This window comes from Anastrepha obliqua, chromosome 2 (assembly GCF_027943255.1).
Source record: "Anastrepha obliqua isolate idAnaObli1 chromosome 2, idAnaObli1_1.0, whole genome shotgun sequence".
Lineage (NCBI taxonomy): Eukaryota > Metazoa > Arthropoda > Insecta > Diptera > Tephritidae > Anastrepha > Anastrepha obliqua.
In genome coordinates, this window is record NC_072893.1 from 51630734 (window position 1) to 51649573 (window position 18840).

The 18840-nt window shown below is 34.8% G+C and overlaps 1 protein-coding gene across 2 annotated transcripts in view; it reads left to right on the forward strand.

Moving 5' to 3' along the window:
* LOC129239594 (uncharacterized) overlaps positions 1-15998 on the forward strand; it is a 95498-nt gene extending 79500 nt beyond the window's left edge. For both annotated transcript variants that reach the window (XM_054875206.1, XM_054875207.1), the window contains exon 3: positions 15456-15998. In XM_054875206.1, the coding sequence (XP_054731181.1) occupies positions 15456-15665 (210 nt within the window). In that variant the 3' untranslated portion in view covers positions 15666-15998. The remainder of the gene's footprint in view (positions 1-15455) is intronic.
* The last annotated feature ends 2842 nt before the right edge of the window (positions 15999-18840 follow it).

Genomic DNA, 18840 nt, shown 5'->3' on the forward strand with positions numbered 1-18840 from the left:
TAAAATTTTGATGAAATTTGCCGAAGTTTTATAAATTTTTAACCTTTGCGTGACGTGTTGTAGTATGAACTGTATTTTGTCCAAAAAAATTTATAAAAAAATTCTTGAAAAAAAATTTTAAGACCAAAGTTATGTTTAAAGAAAAATTTATAAAAAGAATGTATAAAAAAAGTTATATAAAAATTTTTTTTTTTAAATTATTAAAAATATATAGGTATTAAAAAAATTTATAAAAACTGTATAAAAAATTTATAAACACAAAACAACTTTATAAAAAGATGCATAACAACAAATTATAAAATAAAAAGTTAAAAAAAATAGTCAAAACTTGTCAATATGTGTCGCACTCATTCTTTTGACGCTGACAGTATATTCAGGGCATGTGCACCAACAAAACAAAATAAAAACATCGAAAATCGAATTTACGTTGCTCGCGAAATTTAAAAAGTCACCTTACTTTTTGAACATACCTTGTATTATCTTGTATATGCATATTACAGTACACCGCCTTAGTTTGCCGTACATCTTTGAATCCAAAGTATTTTTGCAAGGCAATTTTGAAAACGGCCGCCGTAGCCAAATGGATTGGTGCGTCACTATCATTCCGGAGTACGTTGGTTCGAATCTCCGTGCACGAACATCAAATAATAGGAACATTATTTTCTAATAGCAGTCGCCCCTCGGCAAGCAATGACACATCTCCGAGTGTAAATATTTCTGCGATGAAAAAGCTTCTCACAAAAATGCGAAAATATAACGAAAAATATAAAAGGCAACTCCGCGTTCGGCCAACAAATTTTTTTTTCCCTAAATTGCGCTCTGGTACGGCCTATTTTTCGCTTATCTTTTATTAAAATAATTGTTTTCTGATATCTTTTTTTAATTTTTTTCTAAAAAATTATATCTTTATTTATTCTCGTTTTATTGCGTAGGAGCAATGATACGATATTTTATAATTTTTTTTAGATACGCAATTCAAACTCCTTAACAATTATTGTGTGCCATTCTATCTTTCATTCTTCACAATTCTTATAAGAATGTGAAATGTGTATATCTTCAAGTATTCCAAGAATACAAAGGGTAGTTTTTCAACGTATTTGGGACATATTTCATAGGGTCAAATATAACACACACACAGCCACATACAACTACTATAATTCAATATTCCAGCAATTGCGTATGTTGAAAAGAATAAAGAAGAATGAAGAATATCGTATTGTATAATAACAAATATGGTATGCATGTATGTGTGTGTGTATGTAGGCTCAAAAGAAAAGGGGTTCCATTGTTCCGTACGGCAATACACTTGCCACTTCTCCACTTGTGCATACAAAACGTAGCTGTCGTCGAGTAGTGGAGAGGTAATATTCCCTGTGTATGCCACCATATATTTTCCACAAGTGGCCAAAAGGAATGGGCTTGTGTTTGTATATATATGTATATGTACTATCCACAGTCGTACTCACATAAACGTGTATGATGATTTTTCAAAACTTATTTCAATAGATATTTTTTATATTCAAAACAGGTACGCTCTTGTGAGTTTATCATTTGAATACAAATACAATAACGCATAATTGTGTACACAAATTTCTTTGATAATGATCTGTTATTATAGATTTTGTTGTTTTTATTGTCATTTCCTGTGGACTCCCTCAATTTTGTCCTTTGTGTTGTGTTGTTGCTGCGGGCGGTAATAAGAGTAATGAAGATTTGAATTGGAATTTGGAAGTGGAGTTTTTTTATATATTTTTTAATTTTTTTGTTTTTGTTTTTAAAACATGTGTTGTGCGCGTGTAAGATTTCCGGTAGTCAAGCAAACTTCTATAGCCGTAGGATATTATTAATCATGGAACATTTTGGTTGATTAGTAGTATTTATGCGTATATTAGTGGCGATAGGAGAAAAGAAAGTCAAGTAAATGTGTATGTGTGTGTGTTTTATTTATTTTTTTTTCTGTTTGAACAATAATGATAACTAATGATGTGTGAAAATGACGAACAAGAGCGCCTACCTAGAATAAATGAGTTTAGAGGGGACTTTGGGGGAAATTTGTGGGTAGAGAGCAGAAAATTAAGAATTCAAGAGAGGCTCTTATTGCTTAACGCGTATTTTTTTCATTTCTGGTAGAAAGGTCTTTATTCAGTATTATAATTTAAATTGCTTTACTAGAAAATTATACGAATAACTTAGCTTTACAACATAACCCCTGAACTTAGCTTTCCTTGTGCAACATTTTCATTTATTTTTTTATTTTTTATTTTTTTTTATTTTTTTTATTTTTTTCTATTTGTTTTTTATTCCTTTTTTTATTTATTTATTTTTTTTTTTTTGCTACATTCATTGAGTTTCATTTGCCAACGAAATATTTTTCTCACACATTTCGTTGTATTTTCTTTCTGGTCATAATTTGTACCGGTTAATGCAGGTTTGTGAAATTTATTTTTATTTTATTTACACAAAAATTATGCATGTACATATGTTTGTACATATTTATAATGGTTTGCACGCAAATATATATGTGTACATATGTATGTAGCTAATACTTATTTACTTTATTGTGAAGCCATTAGGCTTTGAAAGAAAGTTGTCACAAAAACTGTGTGACGGTGTTTTGGCGACATCGACTTTTTAGCTGTTTTTTTTTGTACAAATTACTGTATTTTAGTATTTTCTTCTGTTTGCTTGCGGTGACATGAAATCTTAGTTTCCTGGTTAAAACCAACGAAGTCGAAATATTTTGCTCAAATTAAGTCTCTTGTAAGTTTTAGACTGAAAAACTGTGCAATAGTGAAAAATAAAAATATCTAGAATGTATCAGGTGACATTTTCTGGGGATCAAATTTTTATTGTACAAGAATTTTTTTTTTACTTTTGCCAGAATGTCACGCAATAAGCATTATGCGTCAAATTTGTCGCGAAAAATGTAGAGTAGTCGCGATATGCAGCAAATGCGCAAAACTGCCAGCCAAAAAAAGTTCCAAAAATCAACGCGATTTTTGAGCCACTTCACACTTGCAATTTATTGTACCAAAATTCAATGGGCTATAAAATTTCATGCTCAAAATTTTCTAAAAAAAATCTGATTAAAAGGTTTGGTACTTTCAGGAAAATGCGTTGAATTTTTTTTTTAATTTTCACAAAGTTTGAAACTTCGATTTAGTATAAGGTTTTATGATAGAATGAACTGTTTTCAGAAATTTTGTTTTTTAATTGAATAAGAAGCAAAACTTGACAGTAAGTCTCTGTGTATGGGTCAATAAGTCTCTTAAAAAATTCAAAAATTATTTTTTAATTTTCTCGGTCACAAAAACAATCATTATTTTTAATGAAATATTTACTACTGATAAAACAGTTGTTAACTCACAAAATAATTATTTCAAAGCGAAAAAATAACATCGGAAAATTTAGTTTTAATTTTGATAAAGAAAAATAATTCTCGATTTATTAATTTTATTTTCTGAGCAATTATTTACAAATCGAAATGTGATTTTTAATAATAACTCAGAAATTTTTAAATCGCAAAGGATTCATGGAAAACATAAAGAAATATGCCCATAGATACATACAGTATATTCGAAACTGTTCTACGATATTTGGAATGTTTTGATTTTGATATAAAGGGTATTTGAAAAGACGCGTTAGATGTTGTTTTAAAATAAAATGTAAAAATTTAGATTCTTTCAGTTTTCACTATTTTTTATTGCAAATACCGCTCTTAACTATTATATATGAAAAAATTTCATCGTTCATATAATATGTCCACCCTGAGCACGTCTACAGGCTGTCATATGAGAATAAACATTTTCAAGGACTCGCCCATACATTATCGCATGGAATGCAGAAATCTCCATCCAAATGTAATATTTTAACTCTGAAATCGTTATGCACATAGAATTTGCTTTTAAAAAACCCCAGTCTGATCTGCCAGTCATTTTTCTTTCCCCGTTAGAACCAGTAACTTGGCATTTTTATTGGGTGAGTCGTAAGACCAGTCTCACACTTGTCGGCTTTCAATGATTTTGCCATCTTCATAAAAAAAAGAAAACAAAAAATGTTATGCATATCGCGATATCGCTACCTTGCGTAATTGTAGAGTTTGGTGAAATATTTTTTTGTTTGTTCACAAACAATTTTTTTTTACATTAACCCAACCTAACTTCTCTTTATTGTTAACAAAAACTTACTATTTTGACACTCGTATTATTTATAAATGAACTGATTACAGATTTTTGCACTAAACTTGAGTAATATTTTATTTTATCATTTTTGTAAGTTAGATAGAACTAATATAATTACCGCTGGCACTCTTTATTGTGCATTTGGCCGAGTTGTTCCACAAGTGGAGGGACCTACAGTTTTGAACCGACTCCGAACGACAAATATTTCTTATGCGGAGCTTTTTTATGGCATAAATACATTCCGAGGTTTGGCGTTGCCTGCTGGGGGGCGATCGCTACTAGAAAATAAGTTTTTCTATCAATCGGTGCTTCGTGCACGGAGATTCCAACCTGTGCGCTTCCGAATGGTAGTCACGCATCAATCCATTCGGCTACGGCAGCCCGTTTTTGAGGTCAAACTTCTTAGGCGTCGATGGACGAGCGAGAATGGAGAGTAACATTTCAAGGCCATTTTCGTTCCGCGAGAGAGAAAAAAGATGTAACGTAGAGGAAAAAGAGAGAGATCTTAGATACACTTTAGGCTATTTTCCCCGAGTTTTTCCTCGTGGTTGCTAATTTCTAGTGAGAAATAACACTGCCTACTATTTGGCGCTTGTTTGTTGGTGCAAACTTGTAGGAAATATATTTTTGGTGCCTACTTTTTGTCGTTATATTTCCTTGGATCCTACTGTTTGGGACGTTATTTCCACGGCTTGTGTCCGGCGTTTACCTACACCGGTCGACCCATCTCCGTTTTTTGTAAATTTTGTCTATTTGTATTCTCTGCAAATGTTGTGAATTTAATTCGATTTATTTTCTTTCTCTCTCTCATTCTCTCTCGGGTCTCTCCCTCTTTCTTTGTCTGCCTTGAACGCACTTGAACACGCACTTGTTTTTAATTCTTGCTTTTACCTTAATTGTGGCTTTAATAGAGTTTTCGCAGTAATCGTGGGTCTCATATATCGAGAAAGCGCTGTACCTAAATTTTTAGATAATAATGTTTACTTAATTAATGGTATTAAAGTTTTTATAGTTTATGTTTAATAAACTCTTTTTATTATTCAATAGTTATTTTCATGTTTTCCCTTTTATTTTGCCTACGTAACATTTGTTTTTATTTTTTATTTTTTTCATTTATTATTAGTAATTTTTGTTTTTTGCATAACTCTGTACACTGCTAATTTACTCTTTTTTGGCTTAATTTTACTACCTTCATTTTCCATATAACTGCGCTATTTTGTTTTTGCGCTTTTCTTCTCCTTTCCGTAAACATTGCACTACTACTTTGAATCTTTAAAGCAACAGTATTATTTTCCCATTTATTTTCATATCACATTTCTCAGCCTTTTTTCTCACCACGATCCGCTCTTAAGCTTATTACCTAGCAACATTTGGAGCGCGCAAACAATTGTTTTTATTTTTCTACCGCATTCCAACCGAACGGCCACTCTCTGCTGCGCCGCCACTTTACAATCTTCAGTGTGACTGCGCTTTGAGTCGACTTTGTGCTGTATGATGTAGCCTGTACCGGTTCAAAGGGGCAAAAAGAAAACTCCAAAAAATGTGGTGCCACTTTGAGGTCTGTGGGTCAAATTCCTTTGCTAATTTCTGCTGTAAATAAATTTCATTTTTGTTTACTTCACTTTGCTCTTTAACGCGGCACAACTAAATATTTGTATTTTAAACGCCTTAATTTAGAAAATTTTTAAAATCACTTTCCTCTACCTGCTCTTCTCATACGTTTTGGCTGATTCTCAACACTTGCGCTCTTAGTTGCTGTCGCATTCGCAGTTCGGTTTCTTAGCTCGAGATCAAAACAATGACCAAGTAAAAAGTTATTATTTATTTTTACACTTTTATTTAATTTTATTTCTGTTTGGGTTTAATTCGGCTGCGAAAAGTGAAAAGCCAGTTAAAATGTGCTCAGTATTCAGGCTTTATGTGGCTTAAATTTCATGCCTCAACAGAAATGTTGGTTAGTTGACTAATTATTCGAATGATTGTTGTTGCTGTTGCTGGTGTTCTTGTTGTGTTTGTTATTTTTTTTGTTGTCGCCCCAAAATGCTTTGACTGCCAAGCTGCTCTATGATTGTTAGTTGGTTGTGGCATTAATGGGGGTACCATTCCACTTAAACTGAGTAGACGTATGTATGTGTGTGTGTGTATGCATGTACTTATGGCTGTGCAAAGTAGGCTTGCTGAATTCAACCAACAGCTGTTGGTATGACATAAAAATGTCTGTTGGTAGTGCGAAAAAGGCCATAACAATGAAATAAACCAAATTTCTTAACATCTTCATGCTTTACCAGCTTTCCTTGCCTCATGATTTATTTGTTTTAATATTTTAACATTTTTTTTTTTTATTTTTATTACACTTTGCATAAATTAACTTAACTCAACTTAATTTGCTCAATTCAAGCGCAGCTTAGCTTATCTGTGCGCGTGATCTCTGATGTTGAGGTTTGCGGCTTGGCGGTAGGAGTTTTCTACTCACGCGTTGGCCCTTGAAAATGTACATCTATGTTACGGCAACATAAATATTTCTCAACGAGTCTTTACAGTGTGTGTAAAATATTTCTCCCTCTCATTACGCTTCAATTATAGCTACCTCCCTTATCAATGCCAACAAATAAGAGCTAAAAGCTTTTGCTTTTCTTAAAAAACTTTGGGCGTTTTAAATTAAATTATTATGCCAATGGTTTATCTATGATAGTCTGCATCTAAGAGTGCTCCAAAGTTGAGTAGTTTAAACGGAATAGGAACGTAGAAGAAATACTCATTTTGACCACAGAGAAGAGAAGTTTCTTCGGCAGAAGTAACTGGTAACTGGTGATAGGGTTCTAAGTGAACATACTACCACAGCGGTTTTTTAACCGAGCTCTATGCAATTGCACCATTGGCCTAGCGGCAAAGTTGGACTAAAGTTAAATGAAGCGCTTGGAACGGCAATGCCTAATTAGGGGTATGTTCAACAATTTCTTTTATCACAAGTTTAGCAAAAAGGTACAAAAGCTACTGGGATGGATTGGAACTGTGAGTGGCCCGAAATTTTTTCCCAAGCACTCAAGAGGCAATATTTTCTATTCTACTTAGGCTCTGATATAGAAATTAAAGGATGGAGGGAGGTGGGGGCTCATTACTCCTCAGCAAACTTCCCATATTTCTTTATGAATCTTTGCAGTTGGTCGGTGGGAAAAACATGTAGTTCGTCCATTCTCAATACCTCCGATTAAAAAATATACCATCTCAGTCTGGCAAAAGCCGCATAGCGAGAAAACGCTCAGTGCTATTTTCATCCTCCAAATAAGATGTACACAGTAGATCGTCGAGGATGTTTATGGTGTTCATATGTCATTCCGCATGGGTTGTGCCCGGTAAGTGGTCCCACATATCCTCGACTATCTGCGAACGAATTTCGCTACTACTCTGTCAGGTTGTTGTTCTAGCAGCATAAATTCGGTGGTCGTTCCGGTGACGTAGAATCGACTGTTGTGGGAATTACTATCCTGTCGGTCCAAAGGGGCTTCTATTAGCAGATGGACTAATGTGGGACTCAACACTTATTGAAGCTCTTAAAAGCAGTTTCTCGTTTGCATACTAATGAACAACTGGAGCCACAACAGTTTTTGGCAGAAACTGCAGAGACGAGGAAGAGGTAAAGTGCATTCAATGTTTGCTGTAAGAATGCCTCAAACTTCAAAGAATGCACCTCAAACGTCTGGCTAGTCATTTATATGAGAATCTGGGCAGTTAGGCATAGTCTCTGAATATGGTTAGGTGCGCCAATAAATCGGGATGGATTAATAGCATGCAGGAATAGGACTAGGTACATCTTCGTTGGTCACTAAAATGGACTTCTTTGGTCACCGAGTACTCTCCGCGATTTTTTTGGAATTGATTTCTGCTTCTTTCAACTTAACCTGAGTTGACTTCACCATATCTGCTATGGTCAGAATTTATTGTTTTACCAGTGTGCAAGTGGTCTACAAACAAAATTCCTTTCGCATCCCAAGGAACTGATGCTAACAACTTCATGACTGATTTCTGGACACGAACTCCTTTCGGAGCCGAAGAACCAGGTTCACACCACTCTGTGGCTTCCTGTTTTGATTTTGATAGACCCAAGTCTCATTCGTAGTGATGAATCGATGCGTGAAAACCACTTTATCCTTTCGAAAACGCTCCAAATGTTGCTGAGAGCGTCGTATTCGAATGTATTTTTGTTCCATTGTTACTTCAGACAAAATATTGGTAACACTGCCCAATGAGATGTCTAGAGCTTCTACTAAATCTCTTTCAACCACTCGACGATTTCCCAATACGATATCCTGTATTTTTTCTACGATTTCTGGTGTAGTTGATGTTTTTGGACGCCGTTGGCGTGGATTGTCTTCAAGGCTTGTACGACCAGCTTTAAATTCAACAACCCATCTTTCTACTGTACTAATTGATGGCGAAACACTTTCAACATTCGTTCATAAATTTCCTTTGCTTATAAAAATTTTAAAAATAAAAATTTAATCACTGCACGAGACTTGATTTTTTCCGTTGTAGAAAAAGCCATTAGACGTCGGTACTATATGGCTTGTAAACAAAGAATGAACTGACAGATTGAAATTAAACTTCACATACGTTCATATGCAGAAAATTTAGGGTAGTAGCAACACCCTCTCTTATTGAACCGCAAAACTTATTAAACAACCTTGTAAATAAAGGGTCTTTCAAAATACTCGCCTAAATGTTATTTTAAAGTAAAACGTGAAAAAATTTAGATTCTTTCAGGTTACACTATTTTAATTTAAAAAAAGTCTCTTAAGAACTGTAGGAATCTAAGAATTATATGCGAAAAGTGGCATCATTTAAATGTCAACCATGAGTGGGTCTACAGGTAAAATCCGCCAACAGTCAATTCGTGAATGCCTAATTGTTGTGAACGTCGAAGCTGAAGTTGGTTCAGCAACACTTTGAACTACAGCAGCACTTATTCTGAACAGAACGTCCAGTTTTTGATCTGCTTGTCCTTTTTCTATTTATCGATAGAACCAGTTTCAAGCAATGGAAATTGGAATTGAATTGCCTACTCACTCGGATGATTATTCTACCAAAAAATCACAATTTTGCGATATTTCGTTTTTAAAGATCGACTATTTTCATAATAAGTTTTAATATTTTTAACGCGTTGTTCTATCGTATAAAATTGTTCATCTGTTTACATAAAGAGAAGGTACCGTCATTCACTACTGACATCTAGGCGTCACTTTTTAAATATCCTTCGTAATTTTTCAAATCAGAAAATTAATAAAATTTCGATTGATCTATTGTCGGTTCAAGCACTTCAAATTTCTTTATCATCCGCGACAAAACCTCGGCTTATTGAGACATGCTAGTATTTTACTAATTATTACCAATAAGGCGAGTACTTGGAACTTTGGAAATTTGTTTAATAAAAATTACGCAGAAAGGGCAGTACCTCGAAGGTTATTGTCCGATTTCCACAACTATTGCAGAGAGCTGCAGAAATAGCGTTGTACGTGCATTTGTCTGTTCATATTTTTTTCGATCGTTTTTACACGCTGGCGTATGTGAGCGCTGCTGCTGGCCTTTTTGTTTGGCTTCAGCGTGACTTCACGACCGTTTGTCTATCTGTTCATAGGTATATTCGTCCACTCGTCTGTCAGTGTCGCATTGCTACGTTGCGGTTATTGATTACATTTTTCTCTCTGCTGTTGCAGTTTCTATGTTTTTCTATACTTTTATTTATTATTTGTTTGAAATGTTTTTTTTTTTTGTTTTTGTTTTCTTGCTTCTTCTCTTCTTTTTCTTCGATGAACTCTGCTACTTTTGCCGAGTGATACATTCAATGCATTCTCGCCGCATACTTGGCTTGTATCGCTGCTGTGTACTTGTAATGCATAAGTGGATTTGTCATTTGGCGGCGCCGCAGCATTAATATCCGCCCACCTCGTGCCCCGCGCGCAATGGCTGTACTACTGATAGTACCTATAGTGGTGCTGGACTCACGTGAGCGCTTAGGCGGCAGTTTGTCGTACCAAGCAGGCAAGCACTCATTGCATGTGGAGTGCATTTCGTTTGCTCGCTAACTGTTTTTTGCTTTTATGTTTTGTGAGGGTGATATCACTGCCAATTGGCTTAGTTTTAAGCCGGAGTTATTGTATATCACATTAGTTGGATTTAGATATTTTTATTAGCGTCAGTTGGTCTGTCATTCCAATTGGTGGTCGGTGGGCCGGTCGGTCGGTCGGTTTTCTCCGCCTTTCCTTCTAACCTGTCAGTTGTTGAGCTTCTATTCATTAGCAGTTTTACAGTTTTTGCCATTTGATACTCGGCATTATTGCATTGCCATTGCCGCCGTCGTCGTCGCTGCCGCTACTAGTCTATAATTTTTGTTTATTGTGCACGCAATCAACATTTGATCCTCTTCGGTAGTTGACATTTAGTGCGAGCGAAGCTAAAATTTAATGCACACAATGTCATTGTGACAGTATAAATTACATTTTTGTATTTGAATGCTATTAATTTTAATTGCATGTGCGATGTGTGTGCAAAAAAGTATAAGTTTTGCAAGCTTTTCGTTTTCTCACTTTTTTAATGACTTGATTTTTTGCTCAGATTTTATTGTAGTACATAAAAATGTGATGGCATGGTGGGTGGTCAGCTTACTGCGGTATCATCTGTCTCTTGTTACAAGCAGCAAAAGCATTTCGTACGTTTTGTTCTACTGACACCGCGATTGTTGTGGAGAACAAAGTTGACATCATAATCAGATTAGAATTTGATGTACACATTGCAAATAAAACAGCGGAAGTGATTAAATAACTTCATTCTTTTTATATAGACACGTTGAGATAGTAAGCCCGTGTGCTTTGGAACATAAATAGAATGTTTACTTATAATTATTCCGATTTTAAGTACTTAATTTATTCTATTGGGTCCTGACAACCGATTACGAAATAGTTGAACCACCAGAAGTTAACTGAACAACGAAAGATCATTTCAGCATTTTTCGCAAAAAAGAGATTGCACAAAAGTCTATAAAGGAATGCGTTTCCTCGTAATATTGATATTGTTCTGTTACGTACTCAAAACATTCGAATTGAATGCATTAAAATTGTGCCACTAAAGCTTCCATTGAACTAGTCGGCTCTACAGTTGTTGGTTTTTGTTCAGGATTTTTTTTACTTACCAAGATTTACAGGCAAGTTGGTTATGGCAGAGGCTGCAAATGAATTTTAACACAATACAGGGTTTGATTGAAAAGTAATGAGCCTCCTCCGCGCGGAGCGTCTGTCAAGCAATCAACCGAATCGGCTGATGGGGAAAATGATCGTTGGACCTTCACCTTCCACTAGAAACCGGTCCCAGTTCGCTGGCAACAACGGTACAGTCAACATCGCTCCGCGCGTGAAAGCTGTTTTAAAAGTGTGTTAGGATTTTGCAGTGGCGAAAATGCAGCGATCGTTGGAGCAACGTTACTCGATCAAATTTTGCGTAAAGCTAAACAAAACGAGTACCGAAACCGTTGGGCTACTCAAGGAGGCTTACGGGTACCAATCTCTGTCCAGTGCCTAGGTAAAACGGTGGCACAAGTCGTTCAAGGAAAGCCGGGAGGACGTCGAAGACGAAAAGCGATCTCGAAGGCCTTCGACGGCGCAAACAGACGAAGATGTGGACCGGATTCGTGAATTTTTGAACATTGACCGCCGTGCTAGTCTACGTGAGATCAGTGAAGAGTTTAATTTAACTTATTACAATGTGCTGTCCCCTCCGGACTTCTTCTTGTTCACGCGCCTGAAAAGAAAGCTGAAGGGGAAGCTTTTCGACTCCATCGAGGCGATCCAAAAAACTGTGACAGCCGAATTGAACGCGATTCCGGCGGATGAGTTTAAAAAATGTTTCCTGCAGTGGAAGGACCGCTACCAGCGGTGTATTGACGCTCAAGGGTCCTAATTTGAAGAATATTAGTTGTATAAGCCAAAAGCTTTAATAAAACTCCTTAAAAAAAATAAAGCTCATTACTTTTCAATCAAACCCTGTATATACTATGATCAGAAAGTACCGGGAATGTTTAAATAAAACAAAACAGAGTTAAATTTCAGGTAAATTTATTTTATCGCCTTCAAAATATGACCCGTCTGAAGCAACGTTTGCCAACGTTTAACCCAGTCCCACATGCACCCTTGGTAGGCCGACGAAGGTATGGCCTTCAGCTCCTTCGTCGCATTCTCTTTGATCTGCTCTATCGACTAAAATCTCCTTCCACGAAGTGTTAACTTCAACTTGGGAAACAAAAAAAGTCGCACGAGGTCATATCAGGTGAATACGGTGCTTGCGCGATGGTATTCAATTGGTGTTTGGTCAAATAATCCAGCAAAATTTAGACTCGGTGCGATGGCGCGTTATCATCATGCCCATGGTTGCCCACATTTCCGGCCTTTTGCGACGTACAGCATCTCTCAAACACTTCAAAACGGATAAATAATATTCTTTATTGATTGTCTGGTCCGATAGAAGGTACTCTTGGTGCACTACGGCTTGGCTATCGAAGAAAACTGTCAGCATCACCTTCCCGGTACTTTTTGATCATAAGGTATGTATACAGTGAATCAAAAGAGGTTTGGCAAAATGTGCATTGTTTTTCATGCCAATTTGTTTCGTTAAATTTGTATAAAACTACATTTCACATTATAGCAAAAGCAGCATATTTCGGCTATCAAACTTATGCTTTTCCAATTGCAAGAAAATTTCAATGACATTCACTCGGAAGTGAATTGCAAAACCTGCCCGTATAACAATCAATCTTCTAAATAAAAAATGAAAATCTAAAATTGAAAATCTAACTTTGATCAAAATATTAAACATTTTTACGCCGACCTCTTAAGCTTAAACTAACTCTTCGAATATCTCACCTTTTTTGGAAAAAATGTTTATAAAAACAAAATTTGTCTGTAAAAAAACTCGATAATTGGAGGTATTTTCCAAACAGTCCAGCGAAAATATACCAAAGAAATATAATATAATACGTTTTATAATTCCGATCCATAAACGGTGCCGATTTTTTTTGTATGGAAAATTATGCACCCTAAAACACGGTGGTGAGCATAACTTAGTTTGTGCTTTTTTTGTTTTTAATATTTACAATGTCGAGTGAATTTCTTTTTTTATTTTTTGGAAGTTTGTTCATTTTTTCACAAAACTCGTAGAAATCAAGCTCTCAAACCTTATGCAAAAGTTTCATCTTTCATTCCCCAAATTTTCATCTTTCACTCAATAAATTTTCATCTAAATTTTGAACTTTGTTGTTAGAGTTTCTAGAAAAATTTCGAATATGCAGTTTTGGAGCTCATGCTCATGGAATTTTGGTATAAGAAGGTGCAAATTTTAAGCTCCTGCGATTTTTGTTTTTCTGTGACAAGCGTAATTTATAAAAACTCTAGTTGATTACTTCTAATTTTCTTTCGTAAAGGTCTTGCGAGTTTTTTTTACAAGAAATTAATTTTTATATGAAAAAAAAAATCATTCAAAATCCAAGCGGTTTTTTAGGTGTTTAAAACTTGCACTCATTTTACTAAAATTTCATGAGCCATGTTACTGCATACCCGAGAATATTTAAAGATTCAGATTAAAAAGTTTAAGATTTAGAAGACAATTTATTACATTTTTATTAATTTTGTATAAAGCTTGAAAGGTGGATTTATGAGGTTTAAATACAAAATAAGTTCTCTAAAAAAATCATGCTCACCATTGTACATATGCAGAAGCCCTGGCATTATGCCTAGGAAAGAAATTTTCTTTCGTTCAACATTTTTGTCAACAGACCAACGAAATTCTAGATAATCAAAGCAATTTAATGCTGTGAATATATTCCTAGGTGTAGGCTATGGCCTGCAAGTAGTTTCCTAGTAAGATACATACAATCCTAGCACAGCTTCTCGTACTGATTCGATTAATACTTTCATTTGTCGCATAATATTAGTTTTACCAAACCATTATCAATATGTGCGGAAAATAATGGGCGACATTTCTCAGCTGCTCTGAAACTAAATAATTTATGTTGATTTTTCCAATTTTTGTACACTCTTAGACAATGAAGAAGTCGACACTTGAAAATGAAGTGGTTTTGACATGGTTACAACAACATAAAAGAAGACCCGTTTGGATACGTTTTTAAGGAATTCACTCCACTAAAATATTTCATCTACGGCTCCATAGTTGTTGGGGTTTACAGCGTGAAAAAATCATCCTTATCAGATGGAAAACTATCATTTGCATGGCCAAGTCTCAGCCAAATTAGTGGAGAAATTTTCAATTATGTCTATAGGTTTATTTGTAATTTTGCTGCAAAGCTGATTGCAGATCTTGCCACTGTAGCGGAGGAAGAATATGCATGCCTTGGAAGTTTTTTTCCGGGACAATGGAATGAATCGAAGTTTCGAAAGGCGGCCTTTTCTTTTGTATATGTCATAAAAAGTATAAACTAGTGTTACTTTTTTTTAAACAGTTCAAAAGAAAAGGCGGCTGCAGAGTTCTTCTTTTGCGAAAGTCTGTATTTTAAAGCCCACTTAGTTGACCTAACACGCACCTGTACGTTTTAATTGACTGTAATTTTTTTTATTCTAAATACATTTGAGTAACTTTAAAAACAGAAGTACCATTTTTTTTTATACATCGAGTTTTACAAAAACGTAGAGCTTTTAAAAGTTTATAGAATTATATTCAGAATTTTCACACAAAAAAAAAAGGAAAAAAGTCGACGGAAAACTGTTTAAATAGAAATTAAAATCCAATATGTAATTGTGTGCTCAATTTTCAAATCAACCAATGCAGATTTATTTGAGTTTCGCGCCAACTTGAAAAATAAAAATAAAGTTTAGAGGTAAACTCGTTTAACCTTCTCGGATGGTACGCATCGAACTAAAAGGGTCTGTGCCAAAATTCAAATTATATGCGTTTTAAAAATTTCCCCATCTTAATTCTTTCAATATGCAGTTTTTAAGGTCGTAGAGAAACTTTTAAGCAAAAACAAAACAAGCTATTACCTAAAACAAAAAAAAAAGCAAAACTATAATATTTTTTTAACATTCAGCAGTGGCCTCTCGCCTCAATTTGCTGCATTAAAATTTGAGTAAAATTAAAAACAATTTGTTGCTGAGCAAACGGGCAGAATTCACTGAAATACCTAAGTAATTTTTCCTTTTTAAACACTTATTAACAATAAACTTTCATATTATTTATCTTTTAATAAAAGTCACCTATTTTTTTTTTGTTTCTTTGCAGGTAAGCAATTTGCAACATGCTGTTTTATTTCGCATTCCATTCGCTGAGAGGCAGGTGCACTTGGTAATATTTCCTCTATATTCCACAAGCTATAAATACAAACATACACATATACACATACAAATTTGTATACCACGCTTACTTTCAACTAAGCCGCTACAGCATTGCACCATCAATAAATGCCAACTGGAGGCACAAAATGTTGGATAACAAAAGCAACCCTCATACGGCACCTATAGAGGAGTTCTGCCTACATATCCAAGTATATCCAAGCACACACATTTTTTTTTTCTGGTTAGCCTCTGGCTTTGTTTATATACAAAAGGAAGTTTGGCACTTGGCGACGTGCCATCAATTTTTTATCTTATCAGAGGTCATCTATTTACCATAGAATTTTGTATAGTGCAACCTACTATAATAAGTCATGAATGTGGGTTCTCGTATGTGTAAGCAAATAGTTCCTGCCTAGCGGCGGTCTTTGTTGACTTACTATGAGGCTACATGTCAGCCCATTCCACGGTAATCGTAGCGCTACACATTTTTCTACATATGCCCGATATTATTTGTTCCTTAGAAAGAAATCTATTTTTTATCGCGCTTTAAACTCAACTCGTGTTTGCCAGTAAAGTTTTATAATTGAAAAAAAAAAAAAAATAAATTAAAAAAAGAAAAAAAATTTTAAATGAAAAAAAGGAAAAAAAAATTAAACTAAAAAAGAAAAAAAAATTTAATTAAAAAAAGAAACAAAAATTAAATTAAAAAAAGAAAAAAAAAATTAAATTAAAAAAAGAAAAAATAAAATTAAATTAAAAAAAGAAAAAAAATTTAATAAAAAAAAGAAAAAAAAAAATTAAATTAAAAAAATTAAAAAAAAAACAAAAACAAAAAACACAAAATTACAAAAACAAAAAAATAAAATTTAAAAAAACATTAAAAAAAATAGTTAAAAAATAATAAAAAAATCATATCGATCGAAAAAGTGCATCTACCTACCTAAATTCCATGTCATTTGCGTCAATGCATTGCACTCAAATCTAACTTAACCTATAATTAGCTATGGTGTCTATATGTATGCATATTTACAATGCAACAGCCGATCGAGTGTCGTATTGCGTGGCATTTTGCCGGAGAATAATGTAACGTCAACTTCAAGCTGACACTTTGATTGCAATATTAGTTGAAGTAACGTTCAAGACGGGCGTGATTGCTATGCAGTAAAACGAGCGATCTTAAGGCTGGTTACGAACTGTTCCTTTTCGAACTAGTTTCTCTTTGAAACACTGAATTCTTCCAACTGCCCACTTTTATGTGACAATATTATTTACTATGCCAATTTCCAAGCATTACATACATTTGTACAAGTTTTGAACCGGTGCCTACCAGACCCTATAAAAAGTCATAAGCAGCCGTATACAAAAATAAAACGTCACTTAGATAATTACCATGTACAGAATGCAGAGGTGTGGCCAACATTTGAGCGCTAAGGGGGTCGGAGCGATTTTGAAGAAACCAGCTGATCTCGTTACGTAGCAGGAGTCATGATAGCGGTTTGTTTACGAAAAAACTGAGATACAAAAAAAAAACAACAACAACGCAGTCTCCGCCCATGTTACTTCGTTGCCATCTGAACAACGACTGATTGGACGAGTGTGTGAGTATGTGTGAAATGCTGAATTCTGCTGCTGTATCCCCAGGCAGCCGAAGTTACTCTCACAGTTTTGCTTGTTTCGGATGGCCAAACTGGGTAATCTATCAACTTTATTAGCTAACAGCGATTTTACAACGGATTCCTATTCATTATATTTCTAAGTTTGCCGCATTGGACTAGTCACCTTAAGGTACATAAAACTGGCAGTGCTGTCTGCGAAAAATTGGAATCACCGCGCACCCATTTTCCATCCTTTTGTACTAGTTTGCTTACAGTCAAGGGTAGGTTAATTAAAAACCCGTCCATTTAGGATTCAATACTGATGTTTATTACTATACTCATAGTACAGATTTTTATAATAAATCACATGCGCATATACGCCATTTCTACATAACAAAAAAGCGTACGCTCGATAATGATTCAGTATTTGAATGGAACAAAAGAGCATGGAATTGATGACTCAAACGCATACGGCTGCAATTGTCATGGCAAAATGGTCAATGAATGCATAGACCGCATGCCAAGTGAAAATAAATTATCAGCAACAGAAAAGTGATAGTTTGATTGAGTCAAGTAGCCTATGAATACTGACCGCTATGAGAACAAATAATTTTGTATGTGAGGGCTGTGAGGAAGGTAACATTTTAGTGTCTCAAATAAAATTACAATTTTTTCCTCTCAAATAGTAGTTTGTGTGTGTCTTTATTGTATTTTTTCTTACATTTATTATGTAAAAAAAAAAAATTATTTATATTTAATTATGCTTATTATACGTCAAATTAAGTGCACCGCTGTGGTGAAATTCGATTAATCTTTATATGAATATATGGACATGCATGCTGAAATAATAACGCAAATGATGCCTTGAAGGCGAACCAATGCCCTGAGAAAACCTTTATGTAGAAGAAAAAAAACTTTGCCGCTGGTGTCTAAATGTATTTTAAATATTTAAAATTTGAATTCCCATGCTGCATGAAATGCTGCTTACGCAATATTCGAATGTGAAATCAGATTAAACCAAGGGTGGCTGGTTTTCAAAGTGTTTCGGCTTAAAGTTACGAAAAACACATTTTTAGGTTATGTAAAATGTACTATATAAATTTGCAATTTTTGGCGAATTCGAGTTCGCCAATTCGCCAAACATATGCGGAAACTGAGTAGACTCATCTAAAGAGACAAATAGAATTATACAAAACTTAATTCAACAAACGAAATCTGAGAGAGAGTGCTTTCCGTGTTAAGAAGGGAAGGCGTTGAATTTTGAGATCATCATCATCATCGTTGTTATCGTTTGGCGCTGCAGCGTCCTTGTGAGCCTTTTCGCTATTTTTGTCGTTTTACATGCTGCCTCCTCCCAGTTTCTGACTCCCACTTTCACATATAATATAATGTTCTCTACAATCTCTCGTATTTTGGGTCTTCCTTGGCTTTAAACGCTTGCCATCAAAGTCTCGAGTAATCTCTTTTGTACTCTATCCACCTCCTTGCGTGATCGCACGTGTCTTGTCCATCTGATGCTATCGGAATTAAAAAAATCCACTGCGTCCAACCTTTGTATTATTAACTCAATAAATTCGCCTGTATTGCTTTGTCTTCTCCACTCGTATTTTTCCTTCATTGGTCTACGTTTTTTTCTTGAACTTTTTCTCTCTAGTCTCTCGATGATAATCGTTTTCATCACATTGCCATTATATAGAGTTTCAAAAGTTTCAACAGCCTGGGAATTGTAGCCATTCA